General features: G+C 43.1%; 1 protein-coding gene across 1 annotated transcript; it reads right to left on the bottom strand.

Annotated features, from left to right (window-relative positions):
* Positions 1-312: 312 nt before the first annotated feature.
* plcg1 (phospholipase C, gamma 1) lies at positions 313-26,799 on the bottom strand. The gene is made up of 33 exons (XM_034590387.1): positions 26,493-26,799; positions 25,062-25,339; positions 18,521-18,673; positions 18,041-18,134; positions 17,881-17,928; positions 17,279-17,363; positions 17,040-17,123; positions 16,608-16,630; positions 16,451-16,520; positions 16,259-16,360; positions 14,899-15,017; positions 14,283-14,368; positions 13,773-13,893; positions 13,408-13,576; positions 13,130-13,252; positions 12,266-12,367; positions 11,846-12,033; positions 10,989-11,189; positions 10,752-10,871; positions 10,431-10,611; positions 10,215-10,292; positions 10,017-10,120; positions 9,348-9,441; positions 9,066-9,135; positions 7,804-7,967; positions 6,598-6,694; positions 6,282-6,506; positions 6,034-6,182; positions 5,519-5,633; positions 4,607-4,768; positions 4,426-4,514; positions 3,506-3,774; positions 313-3,408 (listed from the first exon to the last, which is right to left on the bottom strand). The coding sequence occupies exons 2-33, from the start codon at positions 25,276-25,278 to the stop codon at positions 3,366-3,368; spliced, it is 3,945 nt and encodes a 1,314-aa protein (XP_034446278.1). The 5' UTR covers positions 25,279-25,339; positions 26,493-26,799; the 3' UTR covers positions 313-3,365.

Raw genomic sequence — 26,799 nt, 5'->3', positions numbered from 1 at the left:
CTCTAGTCTATACCTAAAAATGGCCGTCACACACAAGTTAAGGTTGTTATCACACAGGACAGAGAAACCCAGCAAAGCCTCACGTCAGAGAAGGTGACACTGGGCAACATTTAACACTTGGCTGAACCCTTTCTATTAGCTCATCATTTTAAAACCACAGCAGTTCAGTGCACCGACTCTCGGGCTGCAGAGAACTCGTGAGGCTGAAACCTCTGCCCTCTCTTCCTGTGCTGCAGTATCTCGTGCAAATGAAACCAGCTCTGTCAACACCTGAATGACGTTTCAAGGAAAAGAAAAGAAGACAAAGTAGTATAAAGTAGTAAGTATTTTATTTACTTTTCAGGCTTGAATATGTTTCATATGAAAGGCAAAATTAAAATGAATACTTTTCCTCTCCATAGTTTAGGCACGTTACAGAAAGGCGACTGTAAATGAGACGGAACAGACACGATTGAAAACAAAAAGAACAAATGACACTTAAGGGCCTTGTACAAACACACCCACACACAGGCGCTCTAAGTCATTCTGTCTGATTTGACCTCTTTACAGTCTGTTGATGCCGCTGCAACACGTACAGCAGGAGAGTCAGGGACATGTCAACCAGACACAGCTGCTGACGTGAAGTCCAACCAGTCCAAATGAAGAGACCACACCTGAGTGGGTGTACCATGGCTGTGCAGGTGCTAGTTACGCCCAGCGGGGGCACGTGAATGATGAGGCTTTAATGTGATGTGTACAAAGATGGAGGCACGTATAGATGTTAGCAGACAGTAAGAGAAATGCAGCACTGGAGGGAGAGCTCTCCGCAAAAAACAAAAAAAAATACCATTCATGGACCGCTGGAGAAGTTAATGTAATATGGAGGAACTTTGGGTTTAATAATGGCACGCAAAATAAACTAAAAAAAAAGATGCCACAAAAGTTTCAGTGAGTCCTCAAGCATTCACTCCTGTCCCTGCTTTGACCTTAAATCATACCATATGGCTTAGGTGTGTCTCAGTGTTTCAGCACTGAGCGGCAATACTGAGTTTACATCATATATCATCACACACAGAGAAAACACTGTTTCTGATACAAACCTGGAAAGGTAACACCGTCAGTTATATGGAGGCCCAGACCTCCTGCCCCCCCACCCCTCCCTCAGGCACCTTTTATCAGCCACAGAAAGCTACAGCTACAACCAAGTCTGAAGCTCCGGCTCGGCCTGTTCCTCCCAAACACACTCTCTCACACAGGAAATGAAGAGCTCCCTGCACATTCAGGAGGAAACCAACCTTCACCCCAACAGAAGTCTGAACATTTGTGAGTCGGAGGCCGAGCGAGGGTCTGAAGTTGTGGTCGATGAATTGTGAAGTGCAGTGTTTGGCGTTCACCAAGATAAAGTCCCAATTTTTGTACATTTCATCATAAATAAACTCATGGGCAGTGGCCATTTAACTGTATCTCGTGGCACTGGAACTTAAAATCCCACACAGGTTTCTGGGAAGCTGCTTAGTGACAAAACTCACCAGAACATAACGGCAGCACAAACACAGTTCCCTACATCTGTGTGGTGCTGCAAAACAATATGGCCTAGTAGTCGTTTTGTTTTTTTAACACCTTACTTTGGCAACGCAAACCTTCTCACTTGCTTAGAGTTTGTCGACAAATTTCTCATCCAAACATGTAAAAACTCTTTTTGCACAAACTAAAACAAGCTGGTTGCAGAGAGTCACCTTTGCTTAGACATCTGTTGGTACTAAAACATACTTGTGTCACAGTAATCGAATAAAGGGGCCGTCGCTTTTGTTTTAAAGATACAAACGTGAGTAAAAATATCTGCATTTACAAAACATTCAATTATAAATACGGGGAACACGTGGCTGCCCAGTTAAACGTGTAACTGTGCTACAATCTACAACTCCAATATTCACTCATGGTGTACAGATGGATGTGAAACATTCACCACGTTCCCAGTAAATGAAAATGTTTTAAAATGTGTTAAATGTTTTCCTCAACACTTCTTATTATCAATCAGTATTGTCATTTTTCGCCTGCAGCCGTTTGAACTCTGTCTTGATTGACGAGATGAGCGTGCTGCCATTAAAACACGCGGGGAGACGATACAAGCAAGAAATCAAACCTTTCTGACCACAAGCCTCATTAAACACTCAGAACACAATCCCTCATAGGGTCAAACTGTGTCCCTGCTTTAACAAAGAGTGAGGTTTCAAATAGACATGACCATTTAGGAGTAAGACTGGAAGTGAGTGAGACAGATGTGTGAATGTGTTGTGTGGTTTCCGAAGGCGTCTGCAGTGCAGGAAAATGGAATGATGTGCAGTCTGTTTTGGAATGTAAACTAGCTGAAGTAAAAATGACTGTGTGTGTGTTTGAGTGTTTTCCGAGACAAAACGAGCTGCTGCCTTCTCTCCCACGGCTTCGACAACAACAACAACAACAGGTTATGACTTCTTCCTGATGCCTTTCCGAAAAAAATAAAAAATAAGGTAAAAATAAAAAAATGTAAAATCCCTCCAGGATTACTGTGTCAGACTGGAGACTCATTCCTCCACAAAGCAAAGAGGAGAGAGATGTTAAAAATAGCCATAGAGAGCCCTCATGTTTTACACATACATAAAAAAGTCACATTATGAATGTCTAAAGGTTTAAATAATTATAATAATTAAAAACATGGATACAGGAGCTCTTTGAGAGCAGGTCAGCTGCAGCTGTTCTCTGGCCAACAGCATAGCAGGAATAAATATATATGTTCATATACGCCAAATAGAGTAGATCAAAGAAAGTTAACTGGGAGACAGTTTCAAACTGATACCTCTTTGAGCTCCGTCTCTGTCCCTCCTCTAAAGCCTCCTAACTAAGCAGCTGTTGTGCACACTTAATACACAATAGAGGACGACTTGCACCGCAAATGACCCGTCCAGAGCTGGAACTCGTTCAGCCTTGTGTTTGTTCTCCTGTGAATGTCCCGTTTCTTCTTCCTGTCCGCCGTGCTCCGCTTCCTCGCAGCGCCCACCCTCCCCACACACACACCCTCCCCTCTTCTTATGTCCGAGTCGCTTCTCCTCCTCAGGCGAGCACTGAGGAGGCAGGCCGGGGATAGAGCGCCAGAGAGAGGGAGGAAGGGGAGAGAGAGAGAGACAGAGGGGTGGGTGTTGGAAAATGGAGGGAGGGAGAGCTGCCTGAAATGTAGGCCAAAGCGGTGGTGGGCGTTTCCATGGAAACAGTGTTCACAGCAGTCAGTGACATCATCGGTACGGGGGGGAGGCGACAGGGTGAGGAGGAGGAGGAGGAGGAGTAAGGGGGGTTGAGGTGATGGTGGCGGTGGGGGGGTGCGACAGAAATTCGTCCTGATTGCCTTGGACTTAGACACGGTTCTCTCCACCCACACGGGTCCTCCGCAAATTCCTGAGGTGGAGACAAAGACAGGAGGAGGACTTCTAGAATCTTCTCTGCGCTTCCAAAGTCCCTGCACGCACCAAAAAGCAGCGCGGCTCACACTTACCCTCTGTTCTGAGCGTCCATGTGGTCCAGCAGGGTCTCCTGGGGCACCCTGAATTCGTCCAGAGGGGACTGGTAGCGGGATTCAAAGGAACCCTCCCTCCCCGCGTAGGCCATGGCCTGGGCCGGCGACTGGGGCAGAGCAGACATGCTGGAGGAGGTCGGAGACACCGAGCTCAAGTCCCCGAGCCGTTCCCGGCCTGGTTGGGCAGATGCTGACACTGGCGTGGCCCCAACCGCAAGAAACGGGCTCAGAACCTCTCCGTTCTCATCCTGAGAGAACAAGGAGGAAAGAGAGGATGCTTGTGTCAACTCCAGAGTTTCCAGAGTTCAAGTGTTTCCTTTAGAATCAGCATGCAGGCTCAGAATATTTCGACGTTACATGACACAATGATGAGTCTGCTTTAAATGTTTTGGGTGGTTTAGATGAGACTGAAGACAAAGTTGTATGTGTTTAGCAATTCTCGTTATAAAATGATTTAAGGGCTTCAGTATTAAGTAGGATTTCCTGGTAAGAAACTGGTACAGTGTAACTAACTAACTAACTAACTAACTAACTAACTGGCTAAAACCAGGAGCTGGTTAGCAAAGCTTAAAGACTGGAACCAGGGGGACTAGCTCGTCTGTCTCTGTCTATTACTATTGTCCTCCTATTAGCACCAGTAAAGCATTTAACATGTAATAACTTCTTGAAGTTGTCCTATTTTTGTTCAATTAAACAAAGTATAAACCAACAGTTTTACAGTCAGTTACTTGTTTGATAGTTTGTTTTGGTGAGTCCAGTAAATAACTGATGTTCATGGGATACAATCCACCAGTGGAGCTCGAGTCCCTGCGTCTCCTTTATGTTTGTATGTGAGTGTTTATTGATAGTGACATCATGGAGCAGCTTGAGGATCGGCTCGGTAACAAACAGTAGCTCACCCTTCCTGTGATGATGTCCATGTGGACTAACAGAGAGGCCAGCTCCAGGTCCTCGTTGTAGCTGTTCTTCAGAGGAACGGATCTGTAACCTGGTGACACATCAAGACTTTGATTACAGCACAGATTTGCTGCAATGGGATCTTTGTGGTCGTCTCAGAGAGGAAACTATCTTTGTGTTTACCTGTCCTCAGACCGTGAATGGGGAATGTGGCCTGGGCCAAGAAGTTTGGGTCGTTGAACATGTCAATCTCATAAACCACAAAGCGTAGGAAGGCGAATGCAGAGTTGCACACAGTGAACTGGAAGGGCTTCTGGGGCCACGTGGGGTTCAGACCGTTATCCGCTGCAGAACACAAACAAAGTAAGATGGAAGGAGAAGAGAAATGTTAAATATGGATCCAGCAAATGTGTCGTAACAAAATCTTTAACTAGTGAAACAGTGGTGTATGAAATTATACTACAGTAACTGAGCTGATAAAATGTGTATTATGCATTATATATAGATTTTAAAACGGTACCAATACTGAGGAACATACATAAAAAGAAGAAAATAGCAGAGGGTGCTGGAGATCCTCATTTAAGTGAACACATAAAACTATCACAACATAATGCTGGTTGTGCTCAGGTCAGAATTTACTGTCCAGAACTGCCGACTCCTAAATAAATGTGTTTCCACATCTGTGGGAATACCTCCACATCTGCCAAGTCACATTAATGCCTTGTCTCAAGGAAAAAGTCTGCAAAAAAGTAATTCTGAGCAATAAACCATCATCAGATACAGAAAAGCATGAAACAAAAATAATTTCTCCAGAAAGCAATAAATATTGTATTCTCATATAGGTTTTTCTTATATATAAATAATTCATAAATTTGGCATGACACTTAAAATCGCAGATACAATTCCAAAGCCAAACAATAAACCCTGACAAGAGCTTTATCAGATCTATGTCCACACCGTGTTTCCCTTTTTGTTCCCACACATGGCTCGGTTGTTTTGTACAACTTCCTGTTTTTCTAGGACCAGACAGGAAACTACATGAGGATACCGTGTCCAGTAAACACTAACAACTCATTGACCCTTGGCAGCTCTCACCTTCCGAGTCAGTCTTTTGCTTGGCACTGTCATAATCTGCCCCGCACACCTCGATCTCGATCAGAGGACAGACTATGCCACGTCCGTGCTTGGGCAGGTGCCGGGCGCCCAAAACCTTTGGGGAGGAGAAGAGGAACACGAGTTACTGCTTTAGACCTTCTCACTTGTTTCAGCACATAAATACAACTGTGGGTTAGTTCTGTCAAGGCTTCTATGATCTCTTAGAAAGTGTAGGGTTGTTTATTCGCTCTGGACATCGGAGATAATTATATCCTTGGAAAGTGAGGAAAGAAAATGTCAAACTGAATCTAAGAATATATTTATATATCTCAAGTCAGTTCATATAAGACTGAGTTAAGATGCCAAGAAGGAGGATTAGCTCTGAAGCAAATTGCAGCAATCAGGTGCCAAAGGTTGTAAAGTATCTCAGTACCCTTTGTGCCTCACAGTTTGAAAACCTTTCTATTATTGTATCACACATGCAAACACAGAGTCGGATCCTGGCATCACTGTACCTCTATCTCTAGAGTGGTTTGATCAAGGCCTCGTAGCGTATGTCTGTCAAACGGATCAAAGCTATCGTCCCTCATGATGGGCGGTTGAAGGACGTAGCCGCTCTTTCCGTTCAACATGAACAGGGCCTGGTTCATCTGCATGGGCTTGTCTGAATGTGGGGAAAGAGCAGAGGGAAGGTAATCAAAGCGTTAGACAAGGTTCTGTCTACACTGTTTATCGGCTCTGACACAGAAGGTAGATACGGTACCTGCGGTCTGGAAGTTGAGCGCTACCAGCTGGGAGCCGCAGAGCCACATGGGAAGCGGGTCATAGTTGGAGGAGTCTAGTCTCTGGCCCCTGGGGTAGATCCTGGACAGCTGCAGTCGATTGTACTGCAGGAACTTCTTCCCCTTGATCTTGTTGACGTATTTCTCTGCCTTGGTCTCCGGGAATGATGACATGTCCCGGAAACAGGCCCGCTCGGTGCCGATTTCTACAGGCGGCAGGGAGAGAAGGACAGACCTGACCCACCTGTACTGGTATTGGACATATTGATTGATGTTGAGTGTGTGTGTAATTCTTACTGTCTTCATCGAACGGCACAGGCCTACAGTAGATGACCAGCTCGGATAATTCAAGTGCGATCTTCTTCCTCCTCTCCATCATCTTCCCCTCTTCCAGCTGTGCACAGAGACAACTTTAAATCAGGGCTGGGCAATTAACCAAAAAATGTATCGAAACCGACATTTATAACCTGTAACCGACTTAATCTGGCTCATGACGGTCAATTCTGTGAATACTTTCCCCACTGTGTGCAGTCATGAACTGTCAGGTTCACTTAGCAGTGGCGGCGTGGGTACCTTGTACCGTGCCGTAAAACCCGTCACTCCCCCACTGACCTGCGCTCACTTTAACAATAAACACGATCCCTAACTTATAAGGACACGTACAGGACTTGAAGTTTATTTTGTGTTTGTTTGATTAATTCAAGAGTTTAGGAGACATGTATTTAAAACACATTGAATAAAAAGCCCAACATTTTGAGCGCACGCAGATCATCTGGAACACACAACACGAGACACGCAGAGCCAGGACATCAGTGACCAGACATCCTTGATTAATAACTAAATACATGTGATCATCTGTTTGTGTGAAGAGCGACAGAGACGAGGAGACACACGCGCGCGCGCCACAAAAGGTACAATGACCACACTGATCCTCCGCTCACTTGTGAAAAACTCCTGCACACGGGGCAGCAACTCACACCAAAACGGGAGAGAGCAATCCACCGTTACGGCAGAGAAAGAAAAGGCCTACTGCCACTTGCATTTCCCATTGACATATACAGCCACTTGCATATGGACTGCAGAATCTAATCCAGAACACTTGGCTGCAAACCACCCCAGGCCATGTTGAAGGTCACCCTCTGATGAAGTCAACCGAACCACATCTGCAAAGAGCAGTGATGCAAGTCTAAAGTCCCTAAGCCAGGCTCTGTCCCCACCCCAGCCCTGGGCCCTGAGCAGATGCTCGCCTGAGGATTCATTCTTTTCCCAACAACTATTGCTCAAGTGATTCTACCGAGGAAAAACAAAACAGCTTCCAGGTGAGTGAGTGTGTAACTGCTGAGAAATACCACATGAGCTTACTGCTTAATCAGTGTTTCCTAAATACAAGTCAGGGGTATTACAGGGCAAGTGCAAGTCGTGACTGGCTCTTTAAACCCACACTGTGGCATGGGCAAGTCCCGGCCTGCACTTCCTGTTTGCCACTTCATACAGTATAGTTACCTTTGCCTCTGAGGTCATGGTGACCTCACGGATTTTGAACACCCATTCCTTGAGCTCTTCTTGGCTGCTGGCAGCAACATCCAGCACTGGGCCCGTCCGCATGGAGGTGTTCGGCACAAGTGAGAAGACGTGGGGCCTGCTGCCTTTCCCATCAGAACGCACAACTGAACAGAAGAAAGAGACAATGGTTAGGAAAATAGAGAAGAGGACAAAAACTATGGGTTCCACTTTCCTATTTTTACTTGAAGTATTTTCCTCCAGCCACCCAAATGTGAAATGATTTAATATATATATTATGTAAAAACAAAAAATCGAGCATCTAGGGCAAGAAAAATTAAAAAAAGAACATATGAACTGGTGAAGGTATGGAGAGAAAATACTGCTTTTAAAACAACTTAAATAATTAACATACTATCAAAAAAAGCTAATCAATCGACTAATCAATGAATCAACAAACCATCGCAGCTCTGGTTCCGTTTATGCTGATGTCATTTTTTATAAATCAAATTAAGAAGTAACCTGGTAACTCCAACACTTTCTTCATGTTTAAAACCTCCTGTACATCTTCAATTTGATTTAAAGATATTCTCCAGACAAAAGGTCAGAGGAGAACAGTGTTGAAGTTGAAATATTTTGAACTTTGAGCACAGCAGTCCTGCCTCAAGGTTCAGCATCATCACTTTCTCCACAGGAAAACAACGGCTTCAGCGTCTGCAGCTCTGCCAGTGGTCTTATGAAGGAAGCCATGGAACAAAGTGTTCGGAAAGATATAATTACATCTTTCCCACACCACTAGATGGAGCCATGGAGCCATGGAGCCATGGAGCCAGAGAGCCACCCCCACCCCCACCCCCACCCCCACACACACACACACACACACACACAGAGAAACAGAAACAGGCTCAAGTATTAACTCATTAGCAGAGAACACAACAATCCTGGACAGCATGTGCCAACACTAATGGGTTGTGTATTGACTGGATTGGAGGATGTCAATAAAATATCAAATACAGAGCTGTTAGAAAAGCACGAGTAATAACAAAACAGAAAGGAGAAGAATTAATAATAGAAGAGGCTGATAATGGATTAAAAAAAAAAGAAAGTAAACAAAGTGGTGACAGTGTCCTTTTGCAGTTAAAGAAACAGAGTCCTGAGTTTATGTGCAAGCATATGACGGCCAGAAAATGCAGGTTGGCCTCTGGCAAGGTGACTGCCCTGCTCTGCAACCCTGCAGTCAGACAGGAAGTGGAGGGGCCACTCACCAATCTGACAGGAAGAGACGTCCACGCTTCCTCTCAGCAGATCTCCCAGGGGGCTGTTCTCTGTTATCTCCTGCTTGACAGAAAAGACGAGGATTAAGATAGAAGTTATCGCCCTGTTTGAAGTAATAATCCACTTTACACATGTATCTCTGTGGCACGTGGATAACTGACAGATGAGCGACACGGCCTGACCTCCCTGTGGGAGCGGGGGGCACTTATTTCACTTTAAATATACAAATGTGTAGCTGTAGGCTTCTCTCAGTTTGGGGGTTTGATGCTCACAGTTCTGTCAGGCTCCACTGCTGATGGACTGATCTCCTCCACGTAGTTAGCAGGAAACCACAGCTGCTTCTTCCCTCCACAGTCGCCCTTCCACCTGAGAGAGAGAGAGATACAAGATAAAATGCAATGTGACCTTAACACCTCTTAATAGATCTTAGAAAAAGGGCTTTTAGCTCATCTCATGGTCCCATACCTGTATCAGTTAGCTCAAATTTAACACAACTATATTTTATTGTCTAAATCAAGGATATCAATTAAAATTCGTCTCAGAGAATTTAGAGATAATAAATCTAAGTCCTCTATAATAAAGATATGTGATGTTAAAATAAAGAGCTTAGTTTGATAAAAGTTAAACGTAACGTCATGAGTGTATTACTCCATCTAAAAATAAATAAAGATACTGTTTGGCAAAAAAGTCCAAACAGCTCTAATATCGCATTTAGTTTTTTCATCTCTGATTTACAACGCATGCAATTGATCTGTGACCAGAGCCGCTAAGCCAGAGCCTAGAAAAGCTGCAGCAATTAAGACGGAAATGCTCTGTCAACATGTATCGAGTCTGAATAATTCATTGGTTATAGCTCTGGGTCAGGATAGGACAGTGTCTAGGTCCAGACCTTGGCAGTGACCTTGTGTTTGAATGGATGATTCATTATTCCAGCCACTCACCATCCTCCTTCCTGTTTGTCCACATTAGAGATGATGGCGTTTTTGGTGAAGGAGAGCTCATCGTCTCTCTGGGCTTTATACTCGTACATGGCCCTGACCGTACACTGAAAAGACAAGACACATGGCTTTGACAAATGTTCAAAATTTCCACCACACACACTGGTCAAAATGTGCAGAATTCAAAATGTGAACTCTAACCTTGAATGTTGGCATTTGGTTGGCCTCCACGTAGAAACCTGGATTCCTGCCCTCGTACAGTGACCCGTAGTCTGGCTCCTGTTAGAAAATAGATTGTGTAGACAGGTCTTTTCATTTGGCTGCAGATTTTTTTTTACCACAGAATGCAAACTATTCTATATATTTATTCTTATTAATCTCTAATAAAAGTGCATTAGACTTCATAGCAATACTTACAGCAGTGCCTATCTTCTCCAGTGTGTCCTCATTGATGGGGTAGCGCAGCTTCATTTTGCGGTACAGAGGTTGTTTCTCATAGTAGCTGATGAGATCTACAAGGCTGTCAAACTCTGAGGTGCCCAGCACCACGGTCTGACCCTCCTGCTGCACACGACAGTGCTTTATCTTACCCTCGGCCCTGTGGAGAAACCAGAGACATGATATCAATTATAAACTCAACCACTTGTATTTCTCTACACTCTTCCTCGTACATTAAAAGAAAGTAAACAGATAACTTGAGATATAATCTATTATGACATTAAGGGAGGACTGAGTTACCTGAAGGAAATGGCAAATGAGTTGGCTTCTGCTCTCTTCCTGACAAGGAAAGCCCCATCACGAGGAACCCTCATTAACATGTTCTCAGCATGGCTCCTGGAGAGGTTTGCATGGTACCACCTTGGGAAGAAGAAAAAATAAACCAATAAATATTAATTTAAGGATCCTAATACATTAAAGTGTCAGCGACCAGTCTGCACTGTCATCACTGGAGGTCAGTTCAGTGTTAGGACTCACTCTTTGCTTTCGTGGGCATTGGTCTGAGGCACCGGCTCAGTCAGCTTCATCTCAAACTCATTGCACCGCAGCGCCACCTGCTGGTAGTGGGTGATCAGGGCAAAGAGCGTGTCGAACACCAGGTTGTCAGTCAGGTAGAACTTGGGGCTGCCGGCCTCCTGACGCGAGTGGATGCGACAGTGCTGCACCCGCCCTGACCGCCTGGTGCAGAGAAGAGTGGGACAGAGGAAAAGAGAAGGTCATTGTTGCATCATTATGACCAAGTGAGAGCTCGCTGAAAAGCCCTGCCCCCATTATTAACCTTGAACACGCTGCACTCCGAGCATATACACATTGTTTCCATGCATTGTGTGTGAATCACATACAAACAGATTGATTAGCTGTGAGATACCTCCTCTCATGCAAAGTCTATGCATTTGCAGACAGAAGGTGAATGATCACATTTTAGACCGTGACAACGACCACATTCAATTAGCGATGGAGATTGACAGTGATTGATCTGCACGTGTCAATCAGTTTGCACGAGTTTAACCCTACAGATCACACACAATGAGAATGGGAGAGTTTTCCAGTGACATATACAGAAAGTCATATTACAAAAGCACCATACAGGCAACAATTCACATTCAATTTAATAAAAACGACGCCATGAAAAACGTACCACTTAATACTGCTTAAACATTTGAGTTAAAAAATATTCAATTACATTTCTAAATAATATTACCACTGAGTTTAAGAGGTTTAATGTTTATTTAACCATGAAAGTAAACGCAGTGAACTATCGCTGCCAAACAAGTGCACACACAGTCTGTGTAAAGTCTGCAGGATTTATAAATGTAGAAGTATGTGCATTATACCAGAATGACAGCGTGTAGTCTCCCACGAAGGTCTCGCTCTCTCGGACCAGGAAAGAGCCATCAGGAGCTCCAGTCTCCAGGCAGTACTCCGACAGCAGCCTCTCGGCTATCTGCCGCCCGTCTCGCCCTGCGCCCAGCTTCCCGTGGAACCATTTCTCTGTCACGTGCTGGTCCATACCATTGGACACCTGGGAGGTTAGAAGACAGAGGGAGATGATATTCAGCTCATTGCTATTACAAAATAAGACACTTAAAAATGCATTATGTTCCGAAACTGATCCTGTAAAAGCCCTGCGAGTTCTCTAAATGAAAGTTACCTCTAACCCATGCAGGAATTCAAGTATTGCTCATACTTTGTGTGAATTGAGTGCAACGTCTGGTTCAAGTTTTCTTCTCAGACAGCAGATCAGGCCTACTAACCTCTCTGTGCTCCTCCTCATCATCGTTTCCCTGGTTATTGGAGGTCTCCTCCGAGTAGTAGATCTTACTCATGGTCAGGACAAAGAAATGAGGATACCACTCCTGAGAGGGAATGAGGAAGGATACAGGGAGAAAGACTTTGATTAAATATTGAGAGGATCCATGTGTTGCACTGAAAAGTAGCCAAAGTAAGCAAGAAGCAAGAAACAGAACTCAACAGATCAAGAAAAGCAGCTCATATTCGTTTATTTTTTTAGATTTGTTCATTTCTACCTCCATGAAGGAGGTTATGTTTTCACCCCGCTTTCCGTTTGTTTGTTTTGTCAGCAGGATTATGCAAGAACTGAAGAACTGATTTCTACGAGAAGGAAGGGGCATGGCCAAGAAAAGATCAAATCAGTTTTTTTTTTATTTAACATTGCAAGATAGTGTTACTTGCCATTTTCCCAAATTTCCCAGGCAATCATTCATCTTGATGAACAAAAATAACTCATATTTAAAAGACCAATATCTATGAGTATGAGACTGTTAGGCCTTGTCTGAAGTATGTGCTCTACTGTGTCATTCTAGATCGTTTTTTAGTTTTCAGTGAAATAGTGCGACACAAAAAACATAAAACAAAACAAACCAAATATAGATCTAATTAACAGACATGCAAACACAAAAATAAAGCAGTTAGAGTGATGTATGGGATGATATGATAGATGTTTGGGATTAAGATTAGATTAGTTTGAGTGGACTGTGTAGGTATGAGTATGTTTATTACAGCTAAATAAACATACATTTAAAAACATAAACGACAGGTTTAGAAGCTTATTTGTATCATTCTTCCTTCTTCCACGAAAACCGAGTGAATGTGCTTACATGGTTAATTGGGTCTTCCAGGTACAGGATGCCGTTTTTGATGGAGTTGCTGATATCATTCTCTGAGTAGGGAGTGGAGGTGGACACCTCCTCATAGGCACTGCCTTCTGCAAGTTTCTTATGCTGCAGATGACGAAGGGAGAGGAGCACAGACGGACAGAGGAAGAAGAGGACATACAATCAGACACATTATGCTGCAGGAACACAGTGTGCAAAACATCCATTCATACTTTCTTCTGTAACAAAAATTGGTAAAAAAAAAAAAAGTGCCTCCGGACCTTGATGAGGATTTTCCTCTTGAGCTGGTTGGGTGAGGGCAGGCCGTCTGCCGCGATATCCACCGCCTTGGTCAGCAGCTGGTCTCCAAACACCTTCTTAAAGTAAGTGGCCATATTCCTCTGCTGCACAATACTACAGTGATCCTCGATGGACAGGATGATGGGATAGCTGAGGGAGGACCAGAGTCAAACACACGTCAAACTCTTTATCTGCGCTTAGGTGTCAGTTTCTTATCTTATTTTCTCAAACACTACAACGATGAGTGATGCCACTGCAGCCTGTCCAGATTGTTGATTGATATTTCTGTGTGCGCGCTATCTCGTTCCTTCATCTCATCACTGTAAAGGAAATCACGAAGACTTACTCAGAGGTGACAAAGGCGTGCTCTTTGATGGTGGTCAGGACATCACAAAACTTGATTTTTGTTGTGAGGGTGTGTCCGTGGTAGATGACTGGCATTCCATCAGGACCATCCCAGCAATCCACTGAAAATAAACACACACACGTGCTTGCAATGTAATTTCTTTCGACAGTACTGCACAGACAGATGTAAATATACAGGAAGTTACAGAAGAGTTTTAAGGCCTTTAAACCTGAAGATGCAGACGTTTATGTTGTGTTTGTTTTCTTTTGTTTGAGGCAAAGTTAACTTTTTTTTGCTTAAGGAAACCTGCTCGACAAGGCTTTGGTGTTAGTAATCTTTGGTTATGTAATAGTAAGTGTGTGTGGCTAAGGGTGCGGCAGCTGCTCGAAAAGTGGAAATGTAAGCCAGAGTGGTATGAGAGTTAATTATTAGGTTGAAAGTCAAGGGGTAGTTATTTACTGTATGTGTAGTGAAACTCCAGTGTGTGTGTGTGTTTGTGTGTATACCCACACTCAATGCAGCGGCAGCCCATCCTCAGACAGCGAGCGTATGCCTCCAGGGACGATTCACTGGAAAACTGGTCTCCCGTCAGGTAGCTAAAAATAAACGAGCAATGTCAACGTGCGCACACAAAAACACACATCTAACCAGTCCCTCAAAAGGTTTCACACGTCAGAGACTGTACCATAAACACACACACTCTCTATGGTGGTGGCCGAAGCTCATTGATAGTGCCGAATCAAAAGGGCTCCTTCTCTTTTGTTACTCATTCAGCCGGTCAATTCAAACACAATCAAAGCAACGTGGAAGTTTTTATTCCACTGCTCCGGTCCTTGCCAGCCAAGTATTGTTCCACAACTAATACAGAAAGTTATCACTTGAACTGCCTTTCACACACTTTTCAATGGGAGGAAAAATACATTTTCCTGCAAAAGACACGCCTGGATCTCATTCTGGGACATAATTGTCAAATAATACACTTTTATCTGATGTATGAAGCCAGTTCAAAAGCCCTCTTTGGTTCGAGGTTTCAAGATAGGATGCCAGCCCTCAATGTTCCCAGGCTGTAATTAAAATTGGTAGAACTGAATGTAAACACACACGTCCTCCATTGCCTCATTCTTACGTGTTGTGCGAGGAGGAGATCCAGTAGTGGGACAGAGGGTTGTTCATATTGTCGGGACACACTAGATCCAGGGTGGAATCCCAGATGGTGTTCTCTTTGGAGAACAGATACGTCAGGAACTGCACAGAACAGAGGAGAATGATGAAAATGAGGCTGAGAATGCAAATGTGGGCTTTCAAACGGCATGTGATCTACACTAGATATAAAGACACACCACAATATAACAAGAATTGCAAGTATAACAGAGTCAAGCACCGCGAAGAAACTTAAATCTGGTGGCTCGCAGCTCCAAGGCAATTGAGAAACAGGTAGTTACACAAAAATGTGTAAACTTGGGGTGGATGAGAAGCCCTCCTGCAGATCACACTATTAGCATCTGATTTACACATACATGTTGAGATTGTGTCTGCAACATAAGACACAAATGGTTTTGTGTTGTATTTACAAGTGATGTGTCTCTTAAAATCACTGTTGTCTCCAAAAAAAAGCTCAATCGATATATAAATCACATCTGTAACTGAACTTGCATCAAATACTTCAATACAATAATCCATCTAAACTATAAGCAGATACTACAGTGGCACACATGTTTTGCTAAAGAGTACAAAACAATTGTAAATGCCTTGGAAACCACAGAGCAGCGGCATTGTGGGAAAAACATTTGCACGTAAACAAGTAGTACAAGTTAGTGGTGTTGTCCTGCAGCCTCAGGCAGTCAGTCATGAATGAGATTCTTTTCTTTTTACACAGATACAGAATATGCATCAGCTAAATAATTTGGATTTAGTTGTGATAAGCTGCAGACTTAGCACTTCAGATAAGTCACAGTATGTATGACAGAGGTCTACAGGGTTGTGGTCTGAGAGTCCAGAGGTTGAACATTGGGGTTCAGTCTGTGCAAAAACAGTGAAGGTGGAATATGTTGTCCTATCAGCACTTCTTCTTATATACATTTTTTAAGGCATTTTTAGGCATTATTCTCAGTAAACATTATAAGCTGGGGCACAGAAAGACTGCACCAACTCCCACAGGCTGGCTCCTGGTGCGAGCCTCTTTTCGTTTGTCAATCAAAGCTTTATTCTGACCACAAAAAGCATCCCTCGCCTCCTGCCGAACCCTCACACAGCGCCACAGTCAATAACCTTTTCTATGTGTGGGAGGAGGTGCTTGAGGCCGAGATCGTGGCTAGCTGTGGTAAATTTAGATGATCTTAAGCCCACACTATCAAAGGCAGGGGTCTTCGGAAAAACATAACTGACGAATATTTAATCAAAATTTCCATTGGTGAGCAAAGGGTAAGAAAAGAAGTGAGAAAAAAGGGGGTAAATGAAAATGTGAGAGGCGGTGGGAGTGCGCGTACCTCGTCTTGGTGGAAATATGGCTGTTCCACTTCTCTCAGGGGGTCTTTCAGATAGCCGAACATAAACTCCTGAACACTGTTGTTGTCTGTGGCCCACGTTTCCTGGAGTCACATAGAAACACAGATGTATTGGGGCATGCGAATGAAACACATCTGCGACAAAATAAATGTTCAAAGGCCCACAGATATTACCTTTTGAGACTCCAGGAGGAAGCTCTTTAAATCCTCCAGGGACATCCTCTGCTCTGGTCTGTCAATAAACCTGGCAGAGAAAGTAATGGTTCACTTCAGTCACCTGTGACGCAGCAGAAAGATTCAGCATCTTTGTGTGTGTTTACTTCTGACCTACCTTTGTAGAAACGGGATCTCCATCTGCAGGATTGATCAAAAAGGAAAATTCAGTTAGTAATTCAAAGTGCTGTTATTTTGATGTTTAAAAAAGATGAACATAGACATCCTGTAGGGGGCTGGGTGGTGAGACTTGGTGAGGGGGGCACTGAGGTCATTCATTTAATCTGACCACAGCTTGCCTGCCTCCTCATCTGAGTGCATGTGTCTGTGTGTGTGTGTGTGTGTATGTGTGGGTGTGTCCATGTCCTAATGGCCTCCACCAAAGGGGTTTGCTGGGTTTTTAACTGGTGCATATTGATCTCACAGCCATTTGAGAGCAGACAGATGGGGAGGGGGGTGGGTACGCCTTGGCAGGGCATCAGATGGGGAGCAGGGGGATGAAAGTGCCGGGACAGAACCATCTGTGGATACACAAAATGACTGCACTTACGTTTTTCTGAGCGTCGAACATGAGGCTGCGGTAGAGCTGGGCAAACTGACTGAAGGACACGTCTCCGTTCCTCAGCTCGGAGTCCTATGAAAACAAGAGGCGACGCGAGAGGGAAAGCAAAACAGGACGGTTAACGACAAATCATAAATCTTTGGTCTCTGCCAACTTCTCTTTTAATGCGATAGTATTGTCAGAGAGATGGGAGTGGGGGAGCTTTGTGATAACTAGGTGGTGGTTACCGGAAGCTTCTCTCGGAGGAACCTCATGTTGGGCACCCTGTAGTTGACCTGGCTCAGCATGCTCTTCAGATCCTTACAGGATATCCTAAACACATACACACTTTTGGTTGAAACACAAACATGGACATGCACGTACAATAAGCACGAGCACTTGTGCTCACTCGCACACGTAGACACACTGAACACCAGCAAACGCACGCCCCTACTAGCTCTGCTAAGTATCTTTGGCTTCACTTTTACTACACAGCCTGGACTTTTGGCCGGAGCAGACAATACCCTAGCAGCGTAACAAAGGCTCGCTCTTTCATCAGGGATGTAGCAGCCAAACATCTCTGTGCATCTCCTCCATCCTCTGCAGTCTGTTTCCTGCTGCAGGAAGAGGTGCTGGTGTGTGACGGAGAGCTTAGTTCCTTCACTACACCTCAACTGAGCACTCAGCAGACACACATACCAGTCTGATTTCGACTTGCTCTAGATGTTGCACCGGGGAGAGGTGCGCGACTGGTGCACAATACAATCAAGCTATATCTAATTATGGCCATTTCCTGTGAGGTCGATCTGATTAACTCTGCAGTTTTCATCTTTTGACTGAGCCGACTCACCTGTCCTCTCTGTTGCGATCAACCGAGTAGAACTGCTTACGTAACCACCTAAAAAAAAATACATTAAATTGAATTCATGGAGCAACCAGAAGAGAAAGTATGATGTCTGTTCACATCAATAACTTTGGATATGGTGTGTATATACATTAGTGTTGTTTACCTCTCTATCTGAAGTGGGGTTGGTGACTTCAGCGTGTCAGCCACAAGCCAGGTTAACCCCTTCACCCACATGGTCATCTCCTCATCAGATGTTGCTGAGGAAAAAAGAAACACGATTTACTTTTTAAAAGGGGGAATGAAAGTTGAAGTTTTGTTTGCGGGGTATTTTTCCTTGCACGAGATAAGGGTCTAAGAATAGAGGGTGACGTTGTGTGATCTGTGATCTTAGAGCCAAATGGACTTGGCTTAATATTCGCAATTTTGATTCGACCTTCTGAGATATTTACTCAAACACAAGAGCCACATACACAAAAAACTAGTAACTGATAAAAACATTGAACATCTTTGAGGCTAATGGCTGACAGATTGAGGTTTATGTTATTAACCTTATTAGCAGAACTATTCCTGTTCAGAATATGATGCAAAGGTGAAATACTGATGTGCTGGTTGTATCTGAATGGGTGTACGTCTCTGTGCGTACCTGCCAGGCTGAGCGACTTGAGGCGAAACTCGGTGCCGTACAGGATGACGAAGCAGTGAGCCTGGTCCAGCCGCGCTGCAGAGTCCTCCACATAGCGCTCAAAGTCACGCGACTTCTGTCCAGGACGGATCTCCTTGATCTCCCGAATGTCAACTAGGAAGAGAGACACATACAAGCGTTACCAAAAACAGAGAACCTCCTCAGTACGACTGGGAAACATCGATCATATGAAAAACACAACAATAATAAAACAATGTTCAGAATTCAGATATCAGCACTGATCATCAGATTCAATTTGATTTTATTTCACAAAGTCCATAATCAATTCATTCTGTTTCAGCCCAGTTCTTGATGATTGATTTATCAAGGGAGCAACACTTTATAAAATTGTGTCCAAATTTGGCTATGCAAAAAACTAAAACAAAACATGACAGATTTTTTTGGGGCCTACATGTTCAAAAACATTGGGCAAGAAAAATTTGTCCTTAACGTGTTTGTTAATGTGTTATTATAAGTTACAATTTGCTTGGAAATAATAACTTGCATGATATCATTTTGTTAAAGAAGAATATCATCATGAAAATGCTCCTAAATAACACTTTCACAAAGTTTTTATAATATAATTTCAGAAAACAGTGCCTCAGTTCTCATACACAGACCAAGATGTATGAGTTTAAAGCCCCTTGATCACATACAACAGTGAAGCTGAGACTTGAACCACAAAGACACATACAGATAGATTTGAATTTCATATGAAGTTATGACCATGTTAGCGAACGCAAATTAAGCTTGGTCTCTCACCACTGAGATCAACCAAAGCCACACTCAGCTGAAAACAAGAGCCAGCCTGAGCCACTCGCACAAACCAGTTAATACTGGAACTGGTCTGATCTGTACGCCAGAGGTATCAAACCTGTCGCAGACGCAATGTACTTAAGTGTGTGGTATAAAGAGAGTTTTTTTTAAATTCAAAGGGCATAAAGCACAGGTTACAACACTGATATGCCATTTACAACACTGCCTCCCTAACGCATATCTTTTATATATCCAACGTTTTATGACACTGGGCTATTTTTGTCTTGATTGCATTAAAGAGCAGTTACATGTGGGCTGTAAAGTAGCTTAATGGATTCCTACCAGGGCTACACCACTAGTAGTTTAAGACCTACAGCCAGGACTCTCCTGCTAAATACACACCCACACACACCGACACACTTTTTTCAGCTCCTGCTCCTCTTCCTGCACCCGAACCACACATCCTGTGCCTTTGTCGCCTACACACCACATCTGTGCTCACGTATAGGTGAGAGTGAGCGTGTTCTCTTCTGAAGCATAAAAAACCCCAGTGCGTCTTCTCATGCAAAATTTCACCTAGTCAAGCCCTGTGATCGTACATCATATCTCAGTTTACTTTACTGACAACACAGGCCTGCAGACTTCCGCTCAGAGCAAGGCGGCTTTGACAGGCTGATCTGTTACAAAACACTTTTAGTCACTGGAGTCCAAATATTTGGTGCCTGCCTCAGACAGATGCAGGAAATAAAGAGATAGCCAGAGGTGTAACCTTACCGAAGGAGATGAGAGGAGGCATCCTGCAGCACACACCAACACTTCCTCCAGCGCCTCTGCCTTCCACAACATTTCTACCATTCCCCCTCACAGGGGCTGAGTCTCAGAACCAAATATGGGGGCTTGTTACCATTTCTCTATGACATTTCAAAAATCAAATGATTAACTGATACTGAAAATAATTGTTGGTTGCAACACTGGGATTTCAATCCTTGACTATCTAGTGAATCTACAGATCTGTAGTTGGTGCCGACTCTTGCAAACTGACAGGTTGATACTACAGCCAGAAAACAGGTTTGATTGGTATACAGTGTCAGTCCTCACCCAGATTACATTAATAATCCACATTGCACCTTCAGTTAATTCAGCGCATTACAACAGCTGTCGTCAATTGTGTGTTGCAGAGGAGAAACAAATACAACTGCACAGTATCCACTAAAAATCTATAGCTTTGATATGAATTGTATAAAGATCAATTAGTCTTCTGACAGAATAATGTATCTATGAGTGTTTTAATCGACTACTTTCCTTCTTGTCTTTGTCATATTTGATTGGAAATTAATATTTTTTTGCTTTTGGGATCGTTCGACAAAACAAGAATCTTTAAACTACATAATTTGGGCTAGGAAAAATTCTATAAACAATTCATTGGGAAAATTATCAATATTACTATTCAATAATGAAAATGATGGTTTTGCAGCCCTTATTGCGTGTGTTTAGTATTTAAAGCCATATTGTAAAGATAAAACTGTAAATAAAATGAAATGTGGAGCCCACAGCGTGAAACTGTTTTAGAGTGCACTTCCACATCAGCGGATCATATCAGCTCCCTCGATACCACATCGAATTAAGTTTCCTGACAAACAACTGTCAGGCAGCGACATGGATTCTTTTCCAGCCCAGTGTAAAAGGAGCGAGTCATCGCTGGAGCTGCGCTTGATTTCCAGTGACAACCTGATTTTTATTACAATGTTGTCATGCAGACATAAACAATCTAAATAGGCAGACGCACGCTGTAACACCCTGTCGCTCCCTGCGGGTTAATGTCCCGCTAATTTGCCGATACATTTTTCAGAGATGCACTGGGCTGACAGCCAAGTGCGCGACAGAAAAAAGGAGATGTGCATTAGTTGGAAATGACATCAGACGTCTGAGGCGACAAAGCCTGCGTGTGACTGATTTACGGGAGGTATGGAAAAAGTAGGTCAGAGTGACGACATTTTCCAGTGACAGGTAATTCCATCCATATTTACATCACTGAGAAGTCAACAAAAACTATTGGATGATTTCTTGAACATTTTGTGGTTTAGAGTTTCCAGGATGTAGCTCTCCACATGAACGTTAATTGGTGCTAAATGCAGATCAATATGGGCCCATTATGACTCTGATATCACACAGTTTCCCAAAATCCTCCCTTTACGACACGTCATTTCCCTCTGCTCAATTCACCATTCAAGTTAGTACAAAAACTTATAGCGGTTGAATACAGATTTATGCATGTATGAGTATTGTCTCAGTTAATTATTTAGTTTGTAAAATGTCCATCCTAGTTCCCCAGAATCCAAGGTGACATCAACCAACCATCCAAAGCCAAAACATATTCAGCTTACAGTTATATACAGCATTTTTAAAAAGAGAAGCAAATAATCACAACTGAGAAGCAGTAACAAGGACGTTTTGTCATTATTGCTTGAAAAATTAACTAATTTGTCTTAAACGATCACAAAAATAGATTCAATTATTTTTCTGCTGATAACCAAATCAATGTTCTGGCTATTTCTTTTAGTTGTAATTCAAAATACTAACTGTAAAGCCATAAATAATCATAATAATCAACTATTAGAGTCAGTACTGCTCAATCAACTCTGCAGTAGTTTGTAGTATCATTAATAAGATAAATCTGGAGTATGTCAATGGTATTTTCGTATCTAATTTACTGGTTATCAGAGAAGCATTATGGATGTATCAGCACAGGCCGATATTCAGACTCATGATAATCACAGACATGTGTCTCTGTTATATTTAAGCCTGTTATGGTGTCCAGTGCTTTGTAAATACTTTATAAACTTTAACTTCATGAAGAACATAAAACGCAGCGATGCTCCACCTTGTATTTCTGTAATATTTTGTCCACAAGCTCTAATCGTATTTCACTGAGTGGTTCTCTGTATCTGGTTTAAATCATGCTGGATCAAATCTATCAGGGTAGATGTATTTCATATGGTTGTAACAATATATATTATGATATCTATAGCCATTTCTTTTTTCAGAGGCGGATTCTGATATAGATGGGAGATTTTAGTTTTTAAGATACGGGTACATCAGACAATCGCATTTCCTAAAACCATTGATTCTTGATAGGGATTCCTCCAGCTGATCGTTACTTAAGATTCACTCTGTTATCATTCAGACCAAACACGAGACAAGTGCACAGTACAACGAAATGCTATGGGTTCCTAAGTAGGTATACAAACTATCTTAGTATATCAAGTATTCGACAGCAGACATATAAACTATGTTGGAAGTTTAGTACCTCTGCAATAACTCACAAAGTAATCCAGTCCATTATGACCGTCCTGCAGTAAATCCGGCCTTGATGAAGGTTATAATGTTCAGTTTTTATTACCTCTGCCAAGGAGATTATGTTTTCACCCCTGTCTGTTTGCTTGCTTTTTGGTTGGTTGGTTTGTCAGCAGGATTATGCAAAAACTACAGTATGGATTTCCACGAAAACTTGATATACAATAATTGCGTGGATCAGGATAAAAGTGGCAAATCCAGGAATATTCACCAATTTCCCAGGGAATAACTTCTGGGCCTTAATGAAGAAGATCAGGCATATTGAGTGAACTGATATCTATGAGTGTGTGAAATTTGTTGCAGCTTGATTGAATTTAAAGGGACTGCTGGGCCTTGGTGCAGATATGAGCTCTACTGAGTGCTATTCTTGTAGAAACTGTATCAGAGACGTGTTGATTCTACTGTGTGATCATTTAGGAGGAAGTTGATTGTGGTGCGGTTGAGCTGTAATGCATAACATCGTTTTTTTTGTGGATATTCAGCTTCTCACTGTCATAAATGGGGTTCGACAAAGTAATAGAACCCAATTTCCTTGGAACACAGGACGATCTGAAGCATTCAAAATACCCTGATGGATCAGGAGATGGGTCAGCTGATTGTCTAAACCTAATTCATTATACATTAGAACCATCATGAAGGTATTAGACAGCACCAGTTTATATCTACGTGTAACTTACAAGCCGCCAATAGAGTGTGTATCTGTCAGAAGCAAATATTGGTCATTGTATCAGGCTGGCATCATTCTAGCTCTAGTGATACTATATTTTATCTATACAGTATGGCATTAATTAGGTATGTCAGTTAACTCATTCTAACATGAGTTTGTCTCCGGGTCACACTCACATGCTCATGAGTCATGTTTACGTTGCTGCGGTGTCTTCAGTAACATATTTCGACATCTGACATTCTAAAAGGGATTTCATTTGAAAAACACTGATTGTATGCGTCAGGTACTAAAGGCCTTCCATTTGTGATGTCCCCTGCCACAGCTTCCATCCCGTCACTTACCACCAAATCGCTCTGCAAGACCACATCCTGCCTCGTCAAAATACAGACCAGCATTATGATATTTACAGCATATTGAGATACAATGTGAAGAGAGCATTGTTCTAGAATTTTACGATGATGGCACCAAGAAGAGAAACGAATTTGAGAGAGGAGAGAATTTAAAGGCCAACACCTCTCAGCTTTTATATTTAGCAACAAGCAAGAGTGCCGTTCCCACAGTTAATCGACGCCGTTCTCTCACTGCCATTGATAAGGGGGGTAAATACAGCGGGCCAAATCGTTCCCAAATGATCACACACTTCCAGTAAAAAACCCTCATATTCTATTTCTGTGCATTAATGAGCCGCTGAGGCCAATTTCACATCTCCAGGAGTATCGGATGGCAGCTATGAGCTCATACGAGTATGAAACCCTTCATCACAGAGAAGATGATACTGTTGTGTTAAAGAAGAAGAAAAAAACCCACCAAAGACTTCTGTCCTCTTTTCTGTGTTTGTGTGTCTGCGTGTGCTCTTGTTGTTGCATCCGGAGCAGAGTACAGCTGTGCACAAGGCATCCTGCTACCCTCCAGACGGATGAATTAACGACTCGCCGAAGCCCAGCACATCCCCGGTTAGATGCACTGTTTTGTTAAAGCTTAACCTGAGCTTCAGCTTCCTCCCAGATTGCAACATATTCCTATTAATGCAACAAAAAGTGTTCCGGGAAGCAATATCTCTTCTGATTGTTGACCCTGAGTTTGTACCTGAGGTGTGATTTATCCCCTGGCTGTTCCTTTGAACTAGTCATTGGACTTTTATTTTATCTAAATGATAAACAACAATCACATCAACAAAGCAAATCAAGTTTAGCAAGACCGAAAAGCCACTTTCATCTACTAATAACAGCTCAATTAAAACTTGTAATATTCATGTCAGCATAACTGGTATTTTCTTTTCAGAAATGTTTTATATCTTGAACGTTGTCTTTTTAATGGTCATGGATGCTGCATCACAGTTAGGTAATAAGCAATATGTTTTTATTACACTGCTTTATCTGAGTAAAATGAGCCATTATAGCATCTACCGGTTTCACTTTCATTTCAAATCCTTGTTTCTAAAAAAGTGTCACATAACCAATATTACTGCATTTCCTCGATAACATTGTGATATTTTGAAGGATGTAAAAGATTTTGGAAGTGACACGATTCTCCAGATGCTCACAATACCACCGCGTCATCATGTGTACAGACCAAGTCTATTCTGAGCCATTCAAGCACCTCACAACATGTTGTAACTGTCATATTCCTGAATGTATGTAAACAATCTATTTCTGGCATGAATGCCGGCATTGTACAACCAAAATACCAGTTCGTGTGTATGTTTTGTGTTTGCATGCTACTCACTCTCTCCCTCTATTTTATCCGTGCCCCGAGTCCAGATAATAGTCCTGGTCTCCAGCTTGACTTGAAATGTCCTTCTCTCTGGCCGCTGGGACTTCTTGGAGTAATAGAGCGTCAGCACTGTCCCCAGCTCCAGGTCTCGGTAGAGGTTGTTCATCTCCGTGTCGTTGTCCATCCACGGAACAGGTCCGTTGGAAAAGAAGCCCGAGGTCCCTGCCATGTTCACTTCCCCTGTTTGTTATCCGTTTCCTCTCAGAACAATCTGCTCAGTCCAGGGATACCTACAGCAGGAGAGGGGGAAACTCATGAAACAACAAATCACCGGAGACTTCTAGTGTGTCGGCACTGTACACACATTATAACCCCAGTGAAGAGACGACACGTTTTCAATAAGGCTGGAAACCTTACTCTACATGTACTGTGCTTTCATACGCCTGCAAACATACTGGAAAATGTGTAGCAGAAAAAAAACTGTTTCCTGCTTCAAAATCATTTTTAATTTTGTAAAATTAACCTAACAAAAAGACCTACAAATAGATTAGTACCTTTTGAAATAAACACAAATATGAATATATATGTACACACATGCATTCATGTTTAATTTCGAAATGTATAAGTCTTTCTGTAAAATGTGTGTATTGATACATAAATATACACTTAATTCATGTGTTCGTATAGAGTTACATTATTAGACCTTAAATATTAAACAAACCACAGCTATATTGTTTTGCATCTATAGAAAAGTGTCTATGATCACGTTAAGACAGAGAAATCGTGTTTGTATACAAAGCAAACAACTTCAATCTTTCATCTCATGCAGGATTTCATAGATCTCTCTCCATGGGTAAGGTTTGCACAGTGTGTTGTGCTAATGGCAGCTTGTCAAGTCTCTACAGTGACAGAGATTTATCAATAATGAATGACAGCTGCAGCCCGAATAAAAGCCTCGATCGTGGAGGAAACGTGTTGATGGAGCTGATCCCAACATGTAAACTTTCTCCACAGAGGTTTGAGCCTGAACGGAGCAGCGGGGATCTTTAATCCGAGTCCGACTGAACAACAGGCCTGTAACCTGCTGCAGAGGAGAACAAAGTTTCCTTTGAATTCACGAGGCGTCACATTATTCATGGAGAGAGAAAAAAAAAACGAAGCAGTGGTGCTGGACGGCGGCAGAGGAGGAGTAGCAGGAGAGCGGGGCTAACAAGAGCCGCCTGGCTGTTTCCACGGCGTGGAGACGGGGCCGGTGAGGGTTAGCATTGCTGGGCCGGAGGAAGGAATCATGGCCGGTGGTTTCTCTCCAGCAGAAACAAGCCCAGGTAGCCGCAGCCTCCGTCCCGCTCCCCCCCTCCTCTGTGCTCGTCTTACCGTGCGGAGGAAAAACTCAACAGGGAAAAACAACACGTCGCAGGGGCCGCGGTGCTGCTCGGTACCTACCGCCGCAATCTCGGCCCGACCGCACATCTCCGACGGCTGAGCCCGCTCCTCTCCGCTCGTGTGTCTCCGTTTCCCCGGCGCGGACCCCGGTTTTTCTCGTCGCTCTCCCCCCGGTGGTTAAATCATCGCCTTGGCCCGGAAAGACGCTGCAGTCCCGACGACAACAATCCCCGCGTCCTCCTCTCGCCTCCGGTCGTCCATAGAGAGAGAGAGAGAGAGAGAGAGAGAGGTGGGAAGGCACGGAGAGAGCCGCGGTGAGACTACGCAAGTTTGTCCGCTCTCGGACGCAGCCAGCGAGGCCCTTCCC

This window comes from Hippoglossus hippoglossus, chromosome 7 (assembly GCF_009819705.1).
Source record: "Hippoglossus hippoglossus isolate fHipHip1 chromosome 7, fHipHip1.pri, whole genome shotgun sequence".
NCBI lineage: Eukaryota > Metazoa > Chordata > Actinopteri > Pleuronectiformes > Pleuronectidae > Hippoglossus > Hippoglossus hippoglossus.
Note: the sequence above shows the minus strand (reverse complement) of the source record. Positions and strands in the feature narration are given on the sequence as shown.

Bases quoted from the DNA above. Each gene is read 5' to 3' on its own strand.
- plcg1 (XM_034590387.1), bottom strand. From the start codon at position 25,278: ATGGCAGGGACCTCGGGCTTCTTTTCCAACGGACCTGTTCCGTGGATG. The intron at 16,361-16,450 runs GTAATATCTGTG...ATGTGACTCCAG, and splicing joins TCCTCCTGGAGTCTCAAAAG to GAAACGTGGGCCACAGACAA. The intron at 3,775-4,425 runs GTGAGCTACTGT...TTGTTCTCTCAG, and splicing joins TGGACATCATCACAGGAAGG to GATGAGAACGGAGAGGTTCT.